Raw genomic sequence first — 23,159 nt, 5'->3', positions numbered from 1 at the left:
AGGATGCCGACCGTTTCTCCGAATCTACCAAGCTATGCAACCCGTGTATACATCTGGCATTTAGTAAGTAGTCTGTGTGCGTGAGGATGGGGGTGGAGGGGAGGAAGGGAGAAGGGAGCCTGCCTCCTCAGCAGCAGCACTCTCCTTCATCACCTCTCTCTCTCTCAGCAACATCCCCGGAGACAGCCAGGCCAGCATCTGTATCACCATTGAACCAGGGCTGCTCCTGAAGGGAGACATCTTGGTGAGCTCTATTCTCCTCCTTAAGTGTCCCTTCTCTTGTCCTGCCCCCAGGGAGCTATTGAGTTTGGAACTGTGGGTTTCCATAAGTCCTCCCAGACTCACACTGTCTTGGTCTTCCTTCTTCCCCTGGAGTGGGCATTCTTCTCCTACCTTCATCTTTTGCTTTGGGCCAGCTCCAGGGAACTGCCACTCAGTGTGAACTGTGACCTTCTAGCTCTAGACTGGTGGCAAGACACTCCCAATTCTAAACTCAGTCGGGCTTGCTGTAGTTTAAGGCCATGTTTCCCTTTTCACACCCCCCTGTATGCGGGAACATCTGGGAGAACGTTCCCCACAACTCCAGACTGTTCCCCTCCTCATCTGTTCTAAAAGTTTCCCAAAGAGCTTTGCGGTCTTGTTTGGTATTGGTGACTTCTCTCTCCTGAGTTTGGGGCGAGCCTTGGAGCTCAGCTAATGGAGCGAGTTAGGAGGGTTCCTGTAACCTAAACTTTCATCCTTTGCCTCTTCCCACACAGCTCAAGTGTTACCACAAGAAGTTCCGAAGCCCAGCTCGAGATGTCATCTTCCGAGTGCAGTTCCACACCTGTGCCATCCATGACTTGGGGGTTGTTTTTGGGAAGGAAGACCTGGATGAGGCCTTCAAAGGTGGGTTCTCTGGTGGGGCAGGATGGGACTCTTATATCAGGAGAGGAGCCCAGCTTGGGATGAAGTGGTGGATTCGGGGGCCACCTTTTCTGAGTCACATGGTTTGTCAAGTCCCAGGGGGCTCTTGACGGTGTGAGGAAATTGAAGGAGAATTGTGACAGGCCTGAGGTTGGGTGGTCTAGGAGTTCAGGAAGGAGCAACACGGGAGATGCTTTGAGTTTCAGGACAGATTATAATCAGTCTTGAGGGGAGATGAAGGTGGAGCTGACAAAGTCAAGAAGAGGTTAAGGAGACACAGAGGGAAAGGGGTCCCAGTTCCTTCTTGCATGGTGCAAGAATTGTATTTATATAATTATTCTTTTTATAATTTATTTAACCTTTATTTTATGTGCATTGGGGTGAAGGTATCAGATTTCCTGGAACTAGAGTTACAGACAGTTATAAGATGCCATGTGGGTGCTGGGAATTGAACTCGGGTCCTCTGGAAGAACATTCAGTGTTCTTAACCGTTGAGCCATATCTCCAGCACTATCTAATTATTCTTTATCAATTAAAAAATTGGGAGTCAGATATTAGGGCAAGAACCTGAATAATCACAGAAGTGGCAGAGAAACAACTTCCTTATCTCTTTCATTTCTCCATCCAAAAGGACTGAGATCCTCTCTAAGCCATGTCTTATTACTTACTGTCTGTCCTCAGTCTTCCAAAACCTCTATGATTAATTTTGGTCAGCTAGTATCTAACTTTGCCCTCTGATTCAAAGCAAACTTTATTGTCAGAATGTGATAAAAATAATCACACAACATTTCACCTTTGTCTAAATTAAAATGGAAGGTTATAACTCTAACATGGTAAAACTATATATGATAAGAACAATTGTCAGGTAAGAATTATATTCACAATGCCCAGTCTATTTACATTTGGCAAATTCATAGAAAATACTCTATTGCCTATCCTATCTTTGTGAGTTCAAAGTTTTGTACCTAATTCACTTTCTATCCTAACTTGTATTACCAACCCCAAACTATCCTTTTATGTCTTTCAACCTTATATATTTTACACATTTTTATCAGTTTCTTTTCTGAATTTGGTAACAAAGAAAACTATAACTATCTAGTCTTCAATTCCACCAGAGACCTGAGAAGGATATAGTATTACCTGTGTAAACAGGAAGTGCAGAGCAAGCAACTTCCAAAACTATAGAAACAATAGAAACATCTGGTCCCTGTGTAAAATTGGAGCATCCATCTTTGGCCTACAGGCCTAGAATATCTGACAGACTTTTATGTGAAACAGGAATTTTGAAGAACTGTTACGTTTTCTCTTGCCAAAGTTTGGCAGTCACTTTCTTATTGTGTCCACCATGCCCAATTTGGGCAGTACACTCTTAGCAGTTAAGGCAAGGGTAGTTTCTTGCCCAGTGGCTAACTTTTGCCACAAAGAAAGCAAACTCCATATGGAGTTTCTTTGATGCCCATCATCTTCTCTGAAGTAGATTGGTGCTGCCAGGAGCAGATGTGTCTCATTGTCATAAAAAGCCTTATATTATTAAAACATCTTAAATGCCATATTCTGTAGATCTCTGAAATGTTTGAAGACTACAGGTCTAAAATACATGTTTGACCTTGAAGTTAAACCTAACATGAGTACAAGTTTGATTGTAATAGGTGACTAACTGCTAACCTGCATTTCTTTGTTATCCTAAATAGTTTATAATAATAAATTTCGAGGACTAGAAATTCACATTCTATTGTTAAATTAGAGGCATAGGTACAATAACTTAAACAATAGTAGAGATGCATGTACAGTGTGTTCTAGCAAAAATAACCTTAAATTTGTATCAGTATACAAAAATATCTTAAACAAGAATAGGAACATATACGCAATATAAGAAAAATCCATACCGATGTAAAATATTTAAGACTAGTAGTTGCCTTTTCAGTTTAAAAGTAGATTCAACAATCTACCTTGTGTCCTGTTATTTCTATATCCCCGCTTTTTCTTTTCAGAATGAGACCCCTGAATCTAATCTCCTTTGTTAAGCTTTTTTTTTCTTGACCATTACTATTAACAACTTGTAACCAAACTCTAACCAATGACAAATATTCATAACCCACTGAATTGACCAAAAACCATCCACCCCACCTCTTGGTGTACTCTAGATTTCTGGGGTGGGGGGATGGCATTTCTAGGGAACGCTGGGAAAATTGAGATCATGGTCAGTTCCTGGGAGAGCTGGCTGTATATCATTTGTTGCCAGTCTCTGTGTAATGGGAAAGCGTGGGGCTTATCCGAAATCCCGGCTGGAGTAGTGGATGAGGCTGGACCGGCTCAGTTAGCCACCTTGAAATTGTCCTGAGCAGTTTGTAGTCCAAAGTTGATCTTTGGGTGGTGTTTTGCAGCTTAGCAGCATTCCTACAATCCAGGTAGAATCATTGCTGTGGGCTCCCATCATCCTTTTGGAGACTTCAAAAGTCACCATTAGGAAAAGTCACAGTTCATTGCAGAAAACTTAAGTGTTTTAAGTGTCATACACAGCACATCTTGGAGCGGTTACAGGACCACAATTTGTTAAGTACATCCAGAGAACACAAACTTAATTCCTAGTTACCTGATAAGGACTCAAATCTGAAATCATGCACACTAATATAGATGAAGCCTATTTCTAGAATTAGTTAGTACTCTATGTGACCATTAATATCATGACAGAAAGTTTAAAAAATATGTATTAACCCTAAAACATTTTAAGATAGTATTTATACCTTAAAAACATTTTACAGAGTCAAAATAAAACCAAAAGTTTATGAGATTAGTGGTAATAGAATAGTCCCTTAGATTTCTTTTTTATGTCCCACACCAGCAGGATCTCCTGACATGCGACAGAAATTTTTGATTTTCTTTTAACAAGCATGCTTGTGTTTAGAGAAGGAGAGAGTCATGCTCCAACTCCAAAGCCAGCTTTAATTTTTAATTGAACTGGGACCACAAAAAGATCCTTCGTCTTATATGTCTGTAGAGAACAGCAGAAGCAAACAGTTGAGAAAATTTATGAAATTTTATCCTATTGGAAATGTAATATACCATTAGGCCAATTTACTCTTTTTCTTGGGACATTTTCTCTGGATGATTCATACTTTTTCTTCAGATGTCTCATTTGTCCAGTGTTCTTCAGATTACTAAGTTGGATGCCTTTATTCTCCTGAAAAGTAAAAAAACAAAACAAAACAAAACAAAACAAACAAAAACCCTGCTCCAACCCTATATCTGGTCAAATGAAAAGTTAGTTTAGATTGAATGGCCACAATGAAGAACTATTGCCTCTTTTAATCAAGAGGTCTCTCCTGTTTGAATCTAATTGCTATCAGTTTTGATGGTATTCATAGTTTTTCTTCTCCTGCGGAAATAAAAGCAAAACCTCTTTCCCAATGTAACGCATATCCCGGTTTCCATTTCTGAGGTAACACATCTTTAAAGCATACAGGCTGATTTAATTCATCACGTTTTTTTCTTCTATTATCCAATGTCTCTCTGCAGCTGTCATTCCTTTCTCACTAGCATTTAAAAATTTTAAAGTTAATAAAGCATTGTGTAATCTATTTCTGTTTATTAAGCACATCTTTTAGAGTGTGGTTATATCTTTATGTTGTAATGCTTTATGTTGTAATATGAAAAAATTTGTTTCATTTTATTAGAGACATATGTTGGAGCATTGTCAGTCTTAATTTGTACAGGTATCACCATGATGGCCATAACTTATAATAAATGTGTAATTACAGAATCAATCTTTTCAGAACTGAGAGAAATTGCCTATTGAAATCCTGAATATGTATTTACGGTATGGTGTGCATTTTTTAATTTTCCAAACTGCAAAATGAAACACATTCATTTACCAAATTTCATTTCTTTGAGTACCCTTTGGGGTACTTCTTGCAGGTAGAGGAGTCTGGTTATACAAAGAACTTGTTGCCAAGTGATATAAAAAGCAAGCATGGAGAACCATTGAGAATTGACAGACCCACAAACAGATGCTTATCCACAGTATCTGTCCTATTTAGGGTTACTATTGCTGTTGTCAAAAACCATAACCAAAGCAAGTTGGGAGGAAAGAAAGGCTTTATTTGGCTTACACTTTAGTATTGTTGTTCATCATGGAAGGAAGTCAGGACCGTAACTCAAACAGGCCAGGAACTTGGAGGCAGGAGCTGAGGCACAGGCCACGGAGGAGTGCTGCTTACTGGCTTGCTCCCTAGGACTTACTCAGCCTGCTTTCTTATAGGGCCCAGGACTACCTGTGGAGGGGTGGTATCACCCACAATGGGGTGGATCTTACTAATCTATCACTAATTAAGAAAATTTCCTACAGGCTTGCCTATAGCCCGATTTATGGAGGCATTTTCTCAATTGAGGCTCCCTCTTCTCCAGTGACTCTAGCTTGCGTCAAGTTGACATAAAACTAGTCAGCAGAGTGTCTGAGGGAATCAATGGAATAAATAAAAACTTACCCAGATTTAAGAAGAAAGGAGCCTGGGTGTGGTACAGTATATCTGTAACTCAGGAGGCTGAGGCAGGAGGGTTTTTGAATTCAAACCCAGCCTGACCTAGAAACTGAAAAGGTTGTGTTTGCCTCAGGAAGTAGAACTCTGGCAAGGCTTCACCTTGCAGTTCCAAATGTGTGATTGGGGTGGGTATGTACCTCAGTTGGTAATATGCTTGCCTAGTGTGGTCGTGAATCCCTGGGCTTGATGCCCACCATGTATAATTTCAGTACTCAAGAGGTGGAGGGCAAGAGGTTGAAGTTCATTCTTAGCCACATATTGAGTTTGGGGCCATCCTGGGCTACCTGAGAGCCTGTCTCAAAATATTTTTTCCACTGTGCACATGCAATTTCCTCTGTGTAAAAGGTAAATGTAGACACGGTATTGTATTCTCAACCACATGTGCATATATGACAGAATTCTTTTCTAGAAGACACCTTTCTCTTTGGGAGTCTGGGACCCATTTTCTCCTTTTCGTCTCTTTCAGATGATCGATTTCCTGATTATGGCAAAGTGGAGTTTGTCTTTTCCTATGGGCCAGAGAAAATTCAAGGTACAGAGCACGTTCCAGCCCTTTCCCTGCTTCCTCACCTGTCCCCATCTCACCCTCAGGGTCCTCCCCCTGGTCAACTCTACAAACATGGTGTTACTTTAGAGGTGGGTCACAGTAAAGGACCAGGGTGTTAGAGTGGACTAGCTAAACCTGATCCAGCACCTTGGTTTCTGTACAACAAGAATAAATGCAGACAGTGAGGCGCTGAGTTGACAAAACTGTTCTGGTCCCTTTAGGTCACCATCTTGTTATATTCAGAGACTGAGGGCCTTGGCAGATGGAAGGGACAGCCAGAGAACATTCCAAGGTGCTGGGTGGATTGTGGGTATTTATGAACCGAAGTGGCTCAAACTGAAGGCCAGTTTAATAATAACCTTTCTTCTTCTAGACTCTAAATATGGAGACCAGTTGCTCTTCATCTTATTTGAGAACAGAATTGGAGGAGATGAAGTTAGTTTACAAGCAGAGGGACTCTGGGTAGATTAAAGAAAGGACTGCCAAGCTAGGAAAATAGGCTACCCTGGATGGCCTGACTAGGTGCTGTATTGACTCTGAGGTTGCAAAAGAGACTGGCCTGTCCTTGTGGATGTCTGTCTAGAGTAGGGAGCATCTTAGGTGGGGGCAGGTCCAGGCCTGGGATGACCTTTCTATGCTGTGTCCTCTCAATGTCCTGGCTGTGATTTCCATGCTGTCCCCACCTACAGGTGGTCCAGGACAAGCCTATCACCTATCCCTTCTCCAGTCTCCAGAGCTGACCCTTGTTCTTGCCCCAGGGCCATGGATGATAGAGAAGCAGCCACCAGAGGGTGGGGACATGTTTTCTCTAGGGTGTGTGTATGTGGGTTCTTTTTTTTTTTTTAGCTTTTTTATTATTTAATTTTTACAAAATTATAATTTCACATGCCAATCCCTTCTCCCTCTCCCACGGGTTCTGTCTTTAAGGGCTCTGTCCTGATTTGCCCCTATGACCTGGTCCAAGGCTCCTGGGTTATTCAGGCAACCCAAGTCATTGTCCTACCCTAGACACTCAAGACAGCAAGCAAGTTCTTCAGGGATGGTCCATGGGGGAGCTCACAGGCCTTCTGCTTTACCAGATGCTCATCTCTTTCCCTGTGTCCCCTCTGTCCCCCACTGACTCCCCACAGGCATGGAACACCTGGAGAATGGGCCCAGTGTATCTGTAGATTATAACACCTCTGACCCCCTCATCCGCTGGGATTCCTACGACAACTTCAACGGACATCATGAGGATGGCATGGAGGGTAGGTGACCTGTGACTGCCAGACACTTGCTGAACTGGGCAGCCATGGCCTGTGTGACCTTGGTTCTCTGGAGCCTCTGTAGAGGAGGTGGCTTTAAGTGCAGCTGGCAGTCCCTGCTCCGTCTCTTTGGAACCTGCCCTCAGGTGTCTCTAGGCTGCTGTTTGCATTCTTAGAGGCCAGGGCATGAATATATAGGCGAAGTGTTGGGGCTCTAACAGCTTACATGAGAATCTACCAAAATTGTCTGAGAACTCAGTGTGGGGTTCCAAGATACAAGAGAAAAAACAAAAAACAAAACTGCAGAGTAGGTACAGTGCCATTGCCTATTTAACGTGACTGAAAACCCATTACCCAGCTGCAGTCAGGTGTGCTCTGCGTGTTCTGTGGCCAGTCCGTTGATTTATTTGGCTCTTGGAATATGTAGGAGGGATGAGGGGTAGAGCCTCTGGAAATGAGGTTGCTAGGTAGAGTACAAAGCCTTTCGATGCCCTCTTGGGTTTGGCCCTCGGCCTGTTTTCTGATTCAGCCACAGATTGGCAGAATGTTAGAACAGGTTGGCGGGTCCCCCGCATCTGTCTTCAGAATTGAGGTAACAGATCTTCTGGAAGGCAGGAACATGACTTGCCCCCAGACCCAGGCTGTGCCCTCTCAAGGACACCAGTGGAACCTCTCTCCGCACCAAAGCCAGCTGGGGCTTGCTCCAGTGATGGGGTGGGGAGGGAGAACATGAGCGCGTGCTCTCACCTGTTAAACTCGGCACTGCTCACTTCTGTCACCCTCGCCTCGGCATCCTGTGTGGCTCTGCTCTAGAAGCCATGCTACAGCCATCAGCAGATATCAGACAGGCTGGAGGAGGGAGGCTAGGTTAGAACTCAGGGGTTCCACGAGGGTGCATTTATGTGCAGCACCCCAAGGTTGGTGGCTTTCCCTTGTACCCTTTCAGGGGGCCTTCTTCTGCCACTGAGATCCTTGTGCTCCACACCCGGTTCCCGTTTTCTGAGTGGCTGAGTGGCCTGGGCATGGGGTGGAACTAACGGTGGAATGAATCGTCTCCGAGGCTGCCGCTGTCAGCCTCATCGTTTCTCATGTTGGGGAAGTTTGCATTTTTAACAAGAACACTTGGCAATTTGAAGGAATTTTTAATGCCTTGCCGTCTCTCCCTGGTGCAGATTCAATGCAGTGATAGATGTAAAACATTGATGAGCTCGGAAGTGCCGAGAGAATCAAAGGTAGAATCATTAAGGGCTGGGAGGAATGGATGGGACCAGCTGGAGGGAAGGAAGGAGAACAGAGGGTAGGGTCTGAACAGGGAAACCTGGGGTAGTAGGAGCATTCAGAGGACAGGCAGGACAGACAAGGGAAGGCCCTGGCTGGCTCTGCAGCCCTCACCCCATGATCTACTTCCCTAGCAGGGAATGGAGCTGGCAGGACCTCAGGCCAGCTACAAGGTCAGCTGGTCCTATCAGGACAGAGGGGCTTCTATACTCAGACACAGAAGCTGGCCCTTTGCCCGCAGCGGGGCGGTCAGGTCTCTGCTGTCCCCTTCCTTGCTTGGCCTGACAGCCTAGGCTGGGACAGTTGCCAGGAAACAGATGCCCTGGGTTCTGACTATGTGGGTCTTGCTGCCTGCCCCTCAGTTGCATCCCCAGTGGGCCTGGAGACTCCCAAAGCTTAAGCATGACCTTTGTCCCAGTCCTGTCCCTGTGGGGGGGGCCTTTCCATGGAAGGTTCTCTATCCTGGGGCCCAGAGGGGAAAGGGCTTGTGTGTGTATGGCTAATGGTCAAGAGGAGGGAGCAAGGGACTGCTTGTCACCTTAATGTGGGGAACAGTGTGGTTCATCTGTGCTTAGGCTGGGAGGAGGAGACAGTGAGGGGTGAGCGGAAAAGATGGAAGCCCATGTTGGAAATAGGTTCTGTTGAGGGGCAATGGCCGGGGAGAGAAATCCTGCCATCTCAGGGACTTCTGTTGTCTTCAATGTCTTGGGTAACCACAGGTGGACCTTAAGTGACAGATATTTGCTCTCATGGTTCTGGGATTGGATTCTGATACCAGGGTTGGTGTCCCTGAAGGGTGTCCTCTCAGCATGTAGACTGCCGTTGCTGTGTGTCCACATGTGTCTTCTTCTGTGTGTCTGATCTTCTCTTTATGTAGGGACCGGAGCTATACTGCAGTGGGACCCGCCTTAGTGGCTTTCTTTTGCCATAGCCACTGTACTCTCCAGCCTGTGGCCCAGAGGGGATGGCTCAACCCATCGTGTGTAGGATGGAACTTTTTGTGTCCCATACAGCTGAACATCCAGGTCCAGGTTTCTGACTATGGAGAAGTGAGAATCCTGGGTTGTGGTGGAGAATTGTCTGGCCCCTGCTCCCCTCCTCCTCAAAGTGGCCTCCACCTCCCTCTGGGTTGGTGTGGAGCCAGCCAGCTTGGCCCCGGCTGACACCACAGTTTGAGCCTCCAGGAATCCCATTAGCTCCTTGGCCCGAGTTCTGAGCCCCATGCCCAGGTCCCAGCACCCCTTGGGTGGGAGCAGGACTTTGTTTTTGCCTACTCTGCACAGAGCAGTCTCCAAATTCTTCCAGAGGGTTCCAAGACACCACTCTGTGAAACAAGTTCCAGTAGCAGGGTGTGGTGGCCTTTGCTTCTGAGGAGCTGAGGAGTCAGGAAGCCGAGCTGCCCCAGTGCCCTTCACTTGCTGTCTTCTGACTCCTTGGCCATCAAGCTAATGGGAGTCAGGTTGGGAGACCAGGGCTGGTGCTTGGTAAATGGGAGCGAGGAAACAGATTCTCAGACTGAAAGCCAGGGTGAAGGGAGAAGAAAATTCATCCCATGCCTAGTGGGAGTGGCAAGGATGCTATTATCTGTCCCTTCTGGGTTTTGCTTGTGTGAGGTACCCAGCTGAGCCGGGACAGGTGGTGAGGGGTTGCTTTGATGTACAAGCTTCTAGCTCCTCAGGCTCTGAGGAGAACCATGCATTTTTTTAGGACAGAGTTGCAATCCCTCTTCAGTTCTTCTGTCTCAGGTGACAGGAGTTCCCTTGTCTACAGTTAGGAGTCCCTGGTTTGGGTGACTATGGTGGTGAGCTTGTCCAAGGACTATTTTTTATTTTATTTTTTGAGAGAAATGGGGAGAAATAGGGGAGAGAAAGGTGCAGCAAATGAGGAGAGAGACACAGAGGAATGTCACAGAGAGATGGAGGGGAAGATCTGGGCCAAGGGTCCTGGGCATCCCTGGTGACCACTTCCCGTGGGTCTTCATTTTCAGTCCGTATAGAAATAGGATGCAGGGGGGCTGTAAGAGTTGACTCAGTAGTTGAGCACACTGGCTGCTCTTTCAGGCAGAGAATGTGAGTTCAATTCTCAGCACCCACATGGTGGCTCATATAGCATCTGTGACTCCAGTTGCAGGGTCTCTGATGCCCTCTTTTGGTTTCTGAAGGCACCAGGCACACAGGTGGTGCCTGTGCACACATGCAGGCAAAAACACCTATTCACAGGAAATTTAAAAAAAGAGAAAGAAATAGAATGTAGGAGTAGACATCATTTCTTCACATTTTGAGTTCAGCCAGTGTTTCCTTTGGTGACTTATGAGAAGCTGAGATGGTTCCGACTCATTTACCTTTCTCAACTCTTGAGAAATGACAGGGTAGTTGCATCAGTCAGCATAACGCCAGCAGATGCTGCAGTAACAAACAGCCCCATTCACATGGCTTCCTCCAGCCAAGTATACTCCCTGCTCAAGGTATCTGTCCATTGAGGATGGGACTAGGCCTCTGTTGATCCTAGTTTCCCTAGTGAGGGTGGCTTCATCTAGAAGTATCTCTCACATTGATGCCTCCACAGGAGGAAGGCTTGGATGTTCACTAGGCTGCTGCCAGGAACTGACATGATCTTTCTGCTCACATCTCATTGGTTAAGACAAACCAAGGTCTATGTCTAGCTTCAAAGAGGGCAGGGATACTGTGCATGTGTGGAGGACAGAAAACTTGAGGACGGGGCAACAGACCACTGTGTGCTGCAGAGTCAGTGGTGTGGAGTCTAGAGTCAGAGAGTCTGCTGGCTCGTGTGTAAAGCTGTGATCCTCGGGGAAGCCGTTGTGCCTCTTTGAGACCTTGTCTGTAAATCAGGTGCCATAACAGGACCTTCTACCTAGGGTTGATGCTTCAGAGTCAGAGAGGGTCAATGCCAGGAGTTGAGTGTTTGCTAAGTGCTATGTTGGCAGGACTCTGTGTCTGTGGCTGCCATGCTGGAGTAGACAAGACAAAGATGGGATTTTATTTTTTATTTTTCTAAGACGTCCCTGTCCCTTTCCCCTCTACCCAGTGGGAATCATCTGCATCTAACCCACTCTTGGCTATCAGGACACTTGCTGGAGCCTTCAGGTTCCTTCCGAGTGAGTTAAGAGGACTGGATTCCTGTAGGGGGTGCCATCTAAACTCCGATGATGGTGATGCTGATGCTGCAGATGATAATGATGGTGGTGACCGTGAAAGACTGAAAGCACATTCTGAGTCCTGGATGTTTTTGGTTAATCCCCCAAACAACATTGGCCGAGCACTGTCTTGTCACCTGTAGGCCTAGCTGGAGAATGTAGGGAGTAATTAGAAAGCCACTTGGTTTTGTTCACCTCTCCCCTTTTGCTCTACACTACACTTCTCTGTCCCATGACGCTAAGGCCAGTCCTGTTTCTTCTCTGGTTACTCTGATACGATGGAAGATCTAAAGTGCTGGCAAATTCAGACTTCAGTTCAGAGTTGGCACCTTACCTTGTCAGCCCCTGCCTGGCCATCACTGTGTGCGCACACATGTTTGCATGTGGCAGGTTGTATGTGCTTGTGTGGTGTGAATGTACACATATGTACATGTGTTTGTTGACATATGTGTGTACTTACAGGACATAGAAAGTTTTCTCTTCCTTACTTGAACATTTTGAGGTAGGAAGAGAGGAGGTTATGGACATTTCTAGGACGTTCTTGCTTGAGCAAGTCACCTGCAGATTTGGAAGACTATAGGTTTGTAACTTTTGAGTTCCTTATCAATAGATCTAGAAACTTCTCTGGCTGTTTCTAGCCCTCATGCTGCTCCTTAGCGCTCCTCATTCCCTCCTGTTGGGAGGCCAAGTGCATGCAGAGGCTCATGGCCCCTTCTCCACCCAAGTGCCCCTCCCTCCCTCCAGCCTCTCCCACCAGGATTCCTGCCTCTCAGATGATCCCCTGGGACAGGATCTGAGGCAGCGTAGGCCACTCCCACCTTGGACTGTAGGAGACTCTTGGGAAATCTGCCTCAGTGGCTGGGACTCAGATGGCCAGTGCAGTGTTTCTGTCCCCTGCATGCCTCCAGGCCTGTCCCTCCTGCCCACCAGCAGCTTTTGAGTATCCAGCTTGGGGCAGCAGCACAGAGCAGAGCGAGATGTCCCTCTGCAACCCTCCTGTGTCCTCTGCTTTCTTCCCTTAAGTCCCAACAGGCTTGTGGGTTGCAAGGTAGAGCCCACATGGAAAGGCCATGTTTCTTATCACTCAGGAAGAGATGGGCCGGCTGTGTTTTAGTCCCACTTTCCTTCAGCCCTAGGGCACAAGTCAGATGACAGAAGGCCCTTGATGTTGTCCCCCCTGAACATAGGAGTGGGGTGGCTGGGGAGTAGGAAGTCTCCTGGCCCACTGCAGTTGGCAGAGGGAGAAATGTGCACCCTGGGAACGGGACCCTGGAACCCTGTCAGGGCATCTGCACTTCTTGCTTTCTGAAACTTCTCACTGAGATTCAGGAGATGCTTGTAAAAGTGTGAGGGGGGCAGATTTCAGGTGACCCCAGAAAACGCAGGGGCCGAGCCAGAGGATCTGGGTGGTGATTCTGCCGCCTGCTCGCACAGGCTGCCTTAAGGAGTGAGTTTTCAAGTTATGTATGTTGAGCACCTAGGGTTCAGCCTTGAGCTGGCTGATTTTGTTTGCTTATTTGTTTACTTTTGAGTGAGTGAATGTCCCTCTAGGTGGCTCAGGTTTATCCTGACACTGGTTATGTGGCTCAGGTTAACCTGATACTCACTATAGGTATTAGCTGTTGGCCTCTCCCCATCCCCCAGCCCTCCAGCCCTTCTCCCCCGCTCTGTGACTAATATACCTGACAGAAAGGACTTATAGAAGGGAGGATTTTTGACTCATGGTTTCCAAGGTACTTTACTTCAGTCCGTCATGATGGGGAGGGCATGGTTGTGGGAGAGAGAGCTGGTCCACAGTAGCAGGAGCGGGGGAGGGTGTGGTCTGGGAGAGAACCCATTCATAGTGGTGGAGCCAGAAGCTGAGACCACGGCACCCAGACGTGGCATCACTTGCAAAGAGCCACCTTTAGCAGCTGACTTCCCAGACATGTTCTGTTCCTGAAGCCCTTCAAAATAGCCTCACAAGCTGGGGACCAAACGTTCAAGATATGAGTATGTGGGGGCAGCTCAGATTCAAACCATAATACCCAGGCTAGTGTTGAGCCTGAGATACCCTGCCTTAGCGACCTTTGTGCTGTACCACCAGGCTAGGCTCACCAGTATTTTTTGCTAAGAAAATTCTCATTGGGCACGGGAGAGGTCAGCTTTTCTGCACTGTGACCTTGAAGTAGGTCAGGGAAGGAGGAGGGAATTCAAAGCTGTTGATAGAAGCCTCTGTCCTTGCTATGTCACATTCTGTAGGATGGGCTTGCATTGAAGAGGAATGGTTTGAATGAGCTACATGGCAAAACTTCAGTCAACTGTAGCAGGGAGACTGAGCCTTATCCTGCTGGCCCTCTTGGGTTGAGAGACACTGAGGTGTGAGGACTGGGTCTCAGTGTGGGATAGCTGTAGTGACCGTGACATGTATATGAATGAAGTGACTGCTGGGGGGATTCTGGGTTCCTCTTTCATCCCCTCAAGAGATTAGTCTTCTCCAATATGATGGACCAATCAGTGGATTTAAACACAAGGTTGTGTGACCTTGTAGGTAGAGGACACAACCCCCACGACCTAGCATCTGCCAGCCACCTGCCTAGCATTGCTCCCCGTGGGCTGGGGCTGGCCCTGTCCTGATGCCCTTGGTCGCTCGGCTGCCCTACCCTGCACTGCTGCTGGCAGGCTTGGGTGGCAGTCTGTGTCCGGAGCACGTGGTAAACTGATCCCTTCCCTGCTGAATGAGTCTTTGGTCTCTCAATCTCTGCCATCGGGAGGAGGTGGAAGGCTGGAGCCACACTCCGAGCTGTGCCAAGCTTGCTGCCAGCAATCCATTGCCCAGATGGAGGTTGGGGACAAGGGACATGTACTCTGTCCCCTCAGGCCCTGCTCCCCTTCTTCTCTTGCTAGACCTGGAGATGAATGTAAGTTAGCTGGCCCCAACCCAGGGTATCATCTCCAGTCATATCTAAGAAATGGAATTTAAGTGCCCATTGATCACATGCTTTTCTGACCCACTAAATGTGCTTTCTGCCCATCCTCCCTCCTCTCTATCCTGCCATTTACCTATTCTCTCTTCTTCCGTCCTCCCCTTTCCATCCTCCCTTCTCTCTCTCTATCCTGCTGTTCGTCTACCCCCTTCTGCTTCCATGGTCCCCCTCCCCAGCCTGTCTTCCATCCAACCTCCCCTCCATCCTTCCTTCTCTCCTCTCCTTCGAGCCTGCCATCCCTCCCTCCACCTTTTCTTTTTTTCTCTTCCCCTGGTTCTTAATCCATCACTGACTACAAGTGGTAGGCACCAAGTGAGTCCTGGGATTTGGAAAGCCAGGTCTAGGCATGCTTGGGGATAGGAATAGGAGTGTCACATACGTTTCCCAGCTACCCTGAACCCACAGCCAAAATGGGGAAGGGTCCAGCCTGGTGATGACCTCTAACTCACAGCAGCTGGCTTTAGAGGAATGGCATGTGGCTGGGCCCTGGCAATGGATATAGCATCATTTCTGAGGTTTAAAAGGCAGGGACGCTGGTCAAAGTCTCGAAAGCTGAGGTTAAGAAAAGCACTCAAGGCCAGGCGTGGTAGCTGAGGCAGGAGGAAAACCTTTTTAGAAAAAGGAATTAAAAGCAATCACGTCAACCCGGCTTTCCTGAAGGCTGGGTCTTTAGTGGATACTCGATAGATCTGTGGGAGCTAAGGGTGAATAGAACAAGGGCAGGGTGTGTGTGTGTGTGTGTGTGTGTGTGTGTGTGTGTGTGTGTGTGTGTGTGTGTGTGTGTGGGGGGGTGGTGAGCGGGGATGCAGACGCTGTGTGGTGCTCAGGGTGGGTCCATGTTTCCTCAGCCATGCCTGGGCCCTGCTGCTCATTGCCTTCCTGCTGTTGATGGTACCGGGCTTTCCCCCTTCAGATTTCAGTTTTTCAGAGATCCCTTTTCCAGGAGACTAAGAGCTGGATGGTGTCAAAGTGGAGCAAGCCCTGGCCTCTTGACTGGCAGACTGTCGAGGAACAGCACAGACAGGTCCTAGGATCACACCCATGGATATGCCTTTGGACCCTCAGATTTACCTGGACAATGGCAGTTGCTACACCCAGCTCTGGTGGCTGTTGACCCCCAGGAGGGCTTCAGACGGCCTTGGAATCTAGACCCTCAGTGGGGAGTGTGTTCTTTCTGGATTCTGGAGTGTGCTTCTCAGCACTGGGATTGCTGTCCCTGCCTTGTGGCTTTCTGGCCTTGCTTTCCTTATCTTGAATGTTTGCCAGGGGCTGGCACCCGAGGCTGGTGCCGAGGGTCTGCCCTGGCTTGCTGGTGACCAGCTCCCCTGCTGACTGTCCTGTGCTATCCTGTCCTGTCCTGTCCTGTCCTGTCCTGTCCTGTCCTGTCCTGACCTGTGCTGTCCTGTCCTGTCCTGTCCTGTCCTGTCCTGTCCTGCCCTGCTCTGGGTACTTCTCCCCCTCAGCAGCTTCATCAAGGAGCTGCTCTGTGCCCGGGCTTCCTGACAGGGCTACAAAGCACTGTCCTTCCTGCTTCGGAGCTCCACCCTTTGGGCCAGTCTTCTTGCCTGCTTTCTGTCCCACTGACGGTTTGGGAGCTGTTTTAGAGAAATTGTTTCAAGGGATCTAGGTCTGGCAGAAGATCAGTCTTTTCCTGGATGCCATCCCTCTTGCCACTTCCCAGGCTGCCCATGGGTGATTTATCTCTTCTAACTCCCTTTCCTTTCCACGCCCCTTCCTGCCAGACCTCTCAAAGCTGTGTGAAGCTTATGATCTCCAGCAACAGCCTGGCTCTATCAGGAATATGCAAGTGCCTCCAAGTGTCCTGTGGAGGGAGGGTCCCAGGAGGGGCCAGTCCCTAGGTAGGCAGGGCCTTGAGGATGGATGCTAGCATGGGTTTGGGATTTGGGCTGCTCCAGGCAAGTCCTAGCTCTGACTCCTGCCTTTTGTTGCCCCTGGGCAAGGTCCTTAGCCTTTGGGCCTCAGTATTACCATCTTCAAAATGGAGAGAAGGAAAACACCCAGCTTAGAACAATGACTTGGAGGTTCATTGCAAAGCCTTGTCTCTCCTAGGGACCTTGTAAAACACCTCTTGAAATGAGTCAGAATCAGACCACCTTCTAGCCAACCCAGCTAGAAGAGGACCTTTAAATCAGACCTCTGACTGGCACTGTTGTCTAACACTGTCCAAATGCAGGCTGCACCTGCTGGGTGGTTCATCTCCTGGGGATTCACTTCCAAGGCTGGGTCTGCCCTCCTTCTTTTAATTCTGCCCACTTTCTTGTGAGAGCCAGGTAGCTTTGCCTCTGTTTCGCAGATGAAGTAACAAGCACAGAGATATTAAGGTTCCCTAGCAGCGTTTGCACAGCTAGATGAGGGATGGAGTTTCGGTACCCACTGTTCATCATCCTGTCCATTCTCCCTATTGGTTTTTTTCTTCACATGAGCAAGCATCTGGAGGAGCCCTGCCCTCTTGTCCCATGAAGTCCTGAGGTCCAGAGTCCTAGGAGCAAGGATCTGAGTTAAAACAGGAAACCTGTCTGCAAACTCACCACCATGGCTGCATCCTGGATACCCTTGCAGACCAGTGGCTGGGCAGGAGAGGCCTGCCTTGGCAAGCTGGAGCCACAGCTGCAGTTTCTCTTGTTCCCTTCCATTACCAGCCCCCCAGGGGCAGCTTGGGAGTCTGCAGTGGGGGGACACTGGCTAATTTTGCTGTGAGTAGAGCTGCAGCCATTGCAGGGTCAGCTTGCTCAGGGATTAGGTTTCAGCATTTCTCAGATGAAAACAAATCGGCCTCTTTATTGCTCTGCTTGGCCTTTGGGACCACTATAGGCTGGTGCATATTTACAGACTTCCTGTAAGTCACTGGTTCTGCCCTAGCCCTAGGGCAGAAAATAGCCTTGGATGAGTTTAGAGCCTTTAACCAGTGACAGGACCAACAGAACAGGAGAAACAGGTGTCCCAGCCAAACAGTGTCTGGCTGAACATCTTCCCTGAGCTGGGCCCGCCTTAAGGAACTTCCCACTGCTCAGGTGAACAAACCGAGGGCAGCTACCATCACCCTTAGTACCCTTGCCTGTGACTCCCCATCGGCTGCCCTTGCTGTCTGATAACACATTGCTGAGTGAGGCCCCTCTATTATGTGATGGATGGTTAGAGAGAGGAGGGCAGAGGTGGCTGTGGATTTTAGCTTTAGGTCTAGGATGGAGGTCTGATAACTGGGAGAACCCTTGTAGTTATGAGGTAAGAAACGGGAATGGGTGATATTTCATTCTTCTCTTTTTGGCTCTTTTGAGACAGGGTTTCTGTGTGTAGCCCTGGCTGTACTAGAACTCGCTCTGTAGACCAGCCTGACCTCGAAATCACACATCTGCCTCCTTCTGCCTCCTGAGTGATGGGATTAAAGACATACAGCACCACTGCCCAGCTTCAGGAATGATGGCTTTTCTTGAAGTTGGGGTGAAATTTTCCACCCATGCACCTGAGTGATTGTGACTAGCGTCTGGAAAGGAACAAGGCGACTTCTAGAGTTCCCCAACAAGACTCGCTTTCTTCCAATGGAAGACTCAATGTCTTCCATTCCAGACTCCCTGTTCCCTCTCCTGTCCTTTCTTGAAACTGTTTGCGCCCAAAGCCTCTCCCACAGGGACATAGATCTTCCAAGGGCAGAGCTGGATGGCCTCGAGTCCTGCTGGCTTCAGTTGGACTCTCCTTGCCTGGTGAACTGAGGCTTTGCTGGCTGAGGGCGAGGCCCTGACTTCTCACTGCCTAGTTTCCCGTCTTGACAGCTGTCACTGACGCTTATCAGAGGCTTTAGCTCTATGTTTCTTTGATTGCTTGGGGGAAAAAAAAGTCAACAGCAAGCCTTCTTTGATGTCGTTTTGTGCTCCCACACTGCCAGGCCAGTGAGGTCAGACTTTGATATGAAAGCAAAAGCTTCCCTCAGATCTTTCCTCTCCCTTCCTCCCTCAGAGCCCCCCACCCCCACCCCGTCTGAACCTCTGAGGTTGGGAACCTCTGAGTCCCCACAGGTGCTGCTTGTAGGATGCCAGGGCTGGAAGGGCTGGGGCTGGACCAGGGGCTGCCTCTAATCCAGGAGGGTTCCCTGTGTGGTGGAGGGCTTGGGAGTCAGGGAAGGTCGTTTCACTCATCACAGAAGGGAACCGCCTGGTTTAAAGGGGAACACAGACCATCTGTGTCTACTGCCCAGCCTGCACTCACTCATGTAGAAAACTCTACTGACCCCTCCACACAGTTCCCTTTTGTGCACCGAACCCCTGGATTAGCCTGCAAATACCCTTCTGTAGAGAACTCCATGGGTCACTCTGTGCAGCCCCCTCTAGTGTGCTGGGCCCTGAACTTCCAGCCCCACACTCAGCTGCATTCTAAAAGCACACAGCCCCTTTGGCCCCAGTACTTCTGTCATGCTGAAAGCTTATGTCATTTTGGGTGAAGCTTTGAGATTGACCACTAATGAAGGTGGGTCCTTGTGTGGCCATGGACCACACAGAGGTGATGCCACACATCCTATCGTGTTCATAGCTCTCCTGGGGATGCTTGCAGTTCTCAGGGAGCCCCTTCAAGGGACCTCAGTACTAGTGTTGCCACTCATTTACAGGTGGTGGTTCTGAGCTGTCACGTGGTCTCCTCTGTCTTTATCATTTACTGCTGGTGCCTCTGAGCCCTGGCTGTGTGCCTCCCCGTCCCCTGTTTGATCCTCCTTTGTCTTGGGGAGCAGAAAGAACATGTGGGCTGGATCATCTTTAGATAGCTCCTCCTGGCTGCTGCATTGGGCCGGCAGTTACGGAGGCCAGCGAGAGACACTTGTTTAAGCATAGACACCTGGTGAATGGATGCAGGCATTGATTAATTCTCTTTCGCTCCCCAAACTCATCCATCCATTTTTACCTTCTCCTCCACTTTCTCAGGTGAAGATGGTTCTGAAGCATGTCTGGGCTGGGAACAGTGGGTTGAGGAGAGACAGGCGGGCCATGGGCGGATGTCCTTTGTCCAACTCATACATCTGCCTGGGAGTTGACAGCCCCCTTCCTGCATAATCTTATCCTATTCTCAGGGAACATACTCCCAGACTGGCCCTGCCTGCTGCCTTCCTGGATTAGGTGTGGAGACCCCCAGAAGGCTTGCTCTCCACAGCCTTCCCTGCCCCTATAGCCCTGAACTGTGCTTCTTCAGGTTTTATGCACTGGGGGAGATTCTAAGGCATTCTGGGACCATGTTTCTGTCACACACATATACGTATGTGCACGTGAACACATGCACACACACACTCACTTGTGCACACAAAGTCTCAGGGCTGTAGCTGGCCCAGCAACAGGCCCTCCTTCCCCTTTTCTTACAATGCCTCCTCCTTCCCTCCCTGCACCTTCAGCAACTTTACATCATGTCTGTCATAGGGTGTGGGATGCTTCTTCCTGCCCCCACCCATCTGACAGTGCCTGCTACCTCCTTGATGACGTTGTTGTAGGTTCTCCCTAGAACAAGAAATTTTAGCGCACTATGCTTCCCTCGGTGTATTTTGCCACAGTGAGAACTGAGCCAGCCAATGTCGTGCAGTGAGCAGCTGAGCTGGAGTCCAGTCTTTTGGTGATGCAGTGCCCCCCGCCCCACATTCCTCCCTCTATCTAGCTCGGATCTACCTGCTATATGCCAATGGCATTTCTTCCAGATAAAACCTACAGTGCCTCTGGCTACATGTTCCCTGGGTAGCAACCACCTGGTGCTGCACACCCCACCCCAGTCTCTGCCAGCTTTACTTCACAGACCATGAAGTATCCCTCCAGGGGACACTGTTCTGTTTCCTGTTTTTTTCCTAACTGCTAGATTGCCAGAAGACAAAATGCACAATCATTTTGTCCCTTAAGAACAAGAGCCAAGGGTCTGAGGAGATGATTTAGCTGTTAAGGTGTTTGCCTTGCAAGTGTGAAGAACCAAGTTCCATCCCCAGTACCAATGTACAAAGCCAGGTGTGGTGGGTAGGCCTTTATAATCCCAGTCATGGGGAGGTAGGAACAGGAGGATCCATGGGGCTCACTGGCCAGTCCCCTTAGCCTTCTTGGTGAGTTCTGGGCCTGGGAGGGACATTGTCTCAAAGGGAAGACGTAAACAGTGCCTGAGGAAAGACATTTGAGGTTGGCCTTTGACCTCTGTACACACAGGAACACAAGTACGGGCTCACTCTCACAAATGCTCACATGTGTGCACACAGAGAGAAAGAGAGGGAGAGAGAAGGGGGCAGAGCATTGATACTGACCAAGAGCCAAGAGTCAGGCCTGGGGAGATGCTTCTACATCCGCTAGTGAATAGAGAAAAGGGGTTAGGATAGAAACAGTGAGAAAGGACCAAGGCTCTCAAAGTTGTAGCCATAGCAAGCTAAGCTCTCTTCCCCCCAGATACGGACTATGCTGGAGCAAAGCTGTTTTGGGAAAGATGGAGAAGTCATTGGATCTTTGGGCAGAAGCTGCTTCTCCAATGAGGTGTGGCCCTCTAGTGTCTCACTATTTTAGTACTGTTGGACAACATGAGATGCTTATGGGTCCTGTGTGCTGGGGCTCTAGGACCCTCCAGCCACCTCCTTCTGGTCAAGTGTCCCAGATCTAGCATAAGGGATGGCTTCCTTCTGGGAGCCAGTGGCCCTGAGTTGTGAGCTTGGCTCTGGCTCTAACCATCTGTGGGGACCTCTGCTTCCTAGAGATGATGGCTGGAATTGGACAGCTCAGCATGTCCCCTGAGCTGACTGTCTTGTGATTCTAGGAAATGGCCTGGGATGGATGCCCACAGTGGCAGCAAATCTGGGGACTCGATGAATCCTGGGCTCCTGGAAGCAGTCATAAGGTCTCCAGGTCCACCTTCCTGCCTCTAGATTCTAGAACTTGTGCATAAAACTACCCTGCTTAGGGCTGTCTCTTGGATGCAGGGAACGCTGGCTGCACATAAGTCAGACAGAGCTGTACTGAGTGTCTTCACTGTTTCAATGACATTGCATTCGCCAGGGCTGGGTCATTTCATGAGACTCTTGTCTTTGCTGGACGTTCAGTGCCATAATCATTGAACAGAGAATGGAAAGGCTAAATTATATATCCTGGAGCGAGCATTTGTATGGTATGTATTGGCCCAGTGAGACAGAGCCACTGAGAGGACATGCTCTCAGCAGCTACATCCCCAGCAGATGATGGGTTGGCATAAGCAGTGGGGTTAGGTGTACTCCGAGGCTGTGTTATGGGAAGTATGGCTTCCAGGCAGTGCAAGTAGACTATTTCTCACGTGGGCCGCTATAGAGCCTCCTTGTGAGAGTGACAAGGAACGGTAGGAGCAGATCAGTGACAAAAATAAGCCAGTGAGGATAGGCTGTCCAAAGGTGTTCAGAGGACATTGCATACCCTGAGTACCTATAGGGGTCTCTTGGAGGACATTGGTTTGCTCTGAGCCACCCAAAGCATACCTTAATGTCAACTGAGAGATGATAATGATAAGAGTTAAGAGCCCCCTGTTTCTATTACTTAAAGATGGGCTTTCTTGGGGAGATGGTAAAGTCCCATAACAGGAAATGTTTAGATTCCATGAGGACCATCATTGACCAAATGTGGCTGTGTCCACAAGGGCATTTTAAATTCTGATTCCCAAGCCACTGAGAGTTTTGTCTTTTGGGGTGAAGTGGAGCCTGAGGCCAGGGTCTCCCTGCCCCTCTCTCCTTACTTTCTTCCTCCCCTGCTGTGGTGGTTTGAATAGGATTCCCCCCCCCCCATAGACTCATGTGCTTGGATGCTTGGCCCATAGGGAATGGCACTATTAGGAGGCGTGGCCTTGTTGGAGTAGGTGTGTCACTGGGGGTTGACTTTGAGGTTTTATATGCTCAAGGTAGGCCCAGAGTGGCACTGTCTCTCCCTGTTGCCTGTGGACTAAGATACAGACCTCTAAGCTACCTCTCCAGCATGTCTGTCTGCATGCTGCCATGCTTCCTGACATGCTTCCTGCCATGACGACAATGGACTAAACCTCTGTATTGTAATCCAGCCCCAATTAAATGTTTTCCTTTATTAGAGTTGCCATGGTCCTGGTATCTCTTCACAACAATAGATATCATAAATAAGATACCCATCTTTCTCTTTTTTGACAAAGGACCTCAGTTTGTAGCCCAGGATAGACTTGCACATGTTTTAGTCCTGTGTTAGCCTCCCAAAGGAAGGCTGTGTTCAGCCAGTCAGGGTTTTTAGAGGACTTCCCAGGGACTTCCATTGCCTTCTAAAGGCCATCAGGTTGGGGTCACTATTGGCATTTGTTCTTTTTTTTTTAACTATCCATATAATTGTTAATTGTTTATTGAGATAACTACTCCTTAGCCCACATATTCAGGAATGCAGCTCAGCAATGAGTTTCTACCAAGCACAATCCAAAGAATTCTTTACATTCTGAAATCACTCCACACTTTAAAGTTATCAGCCTTCCTCATTTCTTCAAAATCTTTCATGGAATCATAATTCTATAGAAATCTGCATATGCTTTCTTTCT

The 23,159-nt window shown here is 48.4% G+C and overlaps 1 protein-coding gene across 8 annotated transcripts in view; it reads left to right on the top strand.

Moving 5' to 3' along the window:
- The window catches only part of Tns1 (tensin 1), a 162,503-nt gene that overhangs the window by 82,007 nt on the left and 57,337 nt on the right, over positions 1–23,159 (top strand). For all 8 annotated transcript variants that reach the window (XM_035441023.1, XM_035441029.1, XM_035441028.1 and 5 more), the window contains 5 exons: positions 3–63; positions 169–244; positions 759–888; positions 5,911–5,976; positions 7,122–7,238. In XM_035441023.1, coding sequence (XP_035296914.1) covers positions 3–63; positions 169–244; positions 759–888; positions 5,911–5,976; positions 7,122–7,238 — 450 coding nt within the window. The remainder of the gene's footprint in view (positions 1–2; positions 64–168; positions 245–758; positions 889–5,910; positions 5,977–7,121; positions 7,239–23,159) is intronic.

Source organism: Cricetulus griseus, chromosome 2 (assembly GCF_003668045.3).
Source record: "Cricetulus griseus strain 17A/GY chromosome 2, alternate assembly CriGri-PICRH-1.0, whole genome shotgun sequence".
In the NCBI taxonomy this organism is placed as follows: Eukaryota; Metazoa; Chordata; class Mammalia; order Rodentia; family Cricetidae; genus Cricetulus; species Cricetulus griseus.
This window is presented reverse-complemented; position numbering and strand designations above follow the sequence as displayed.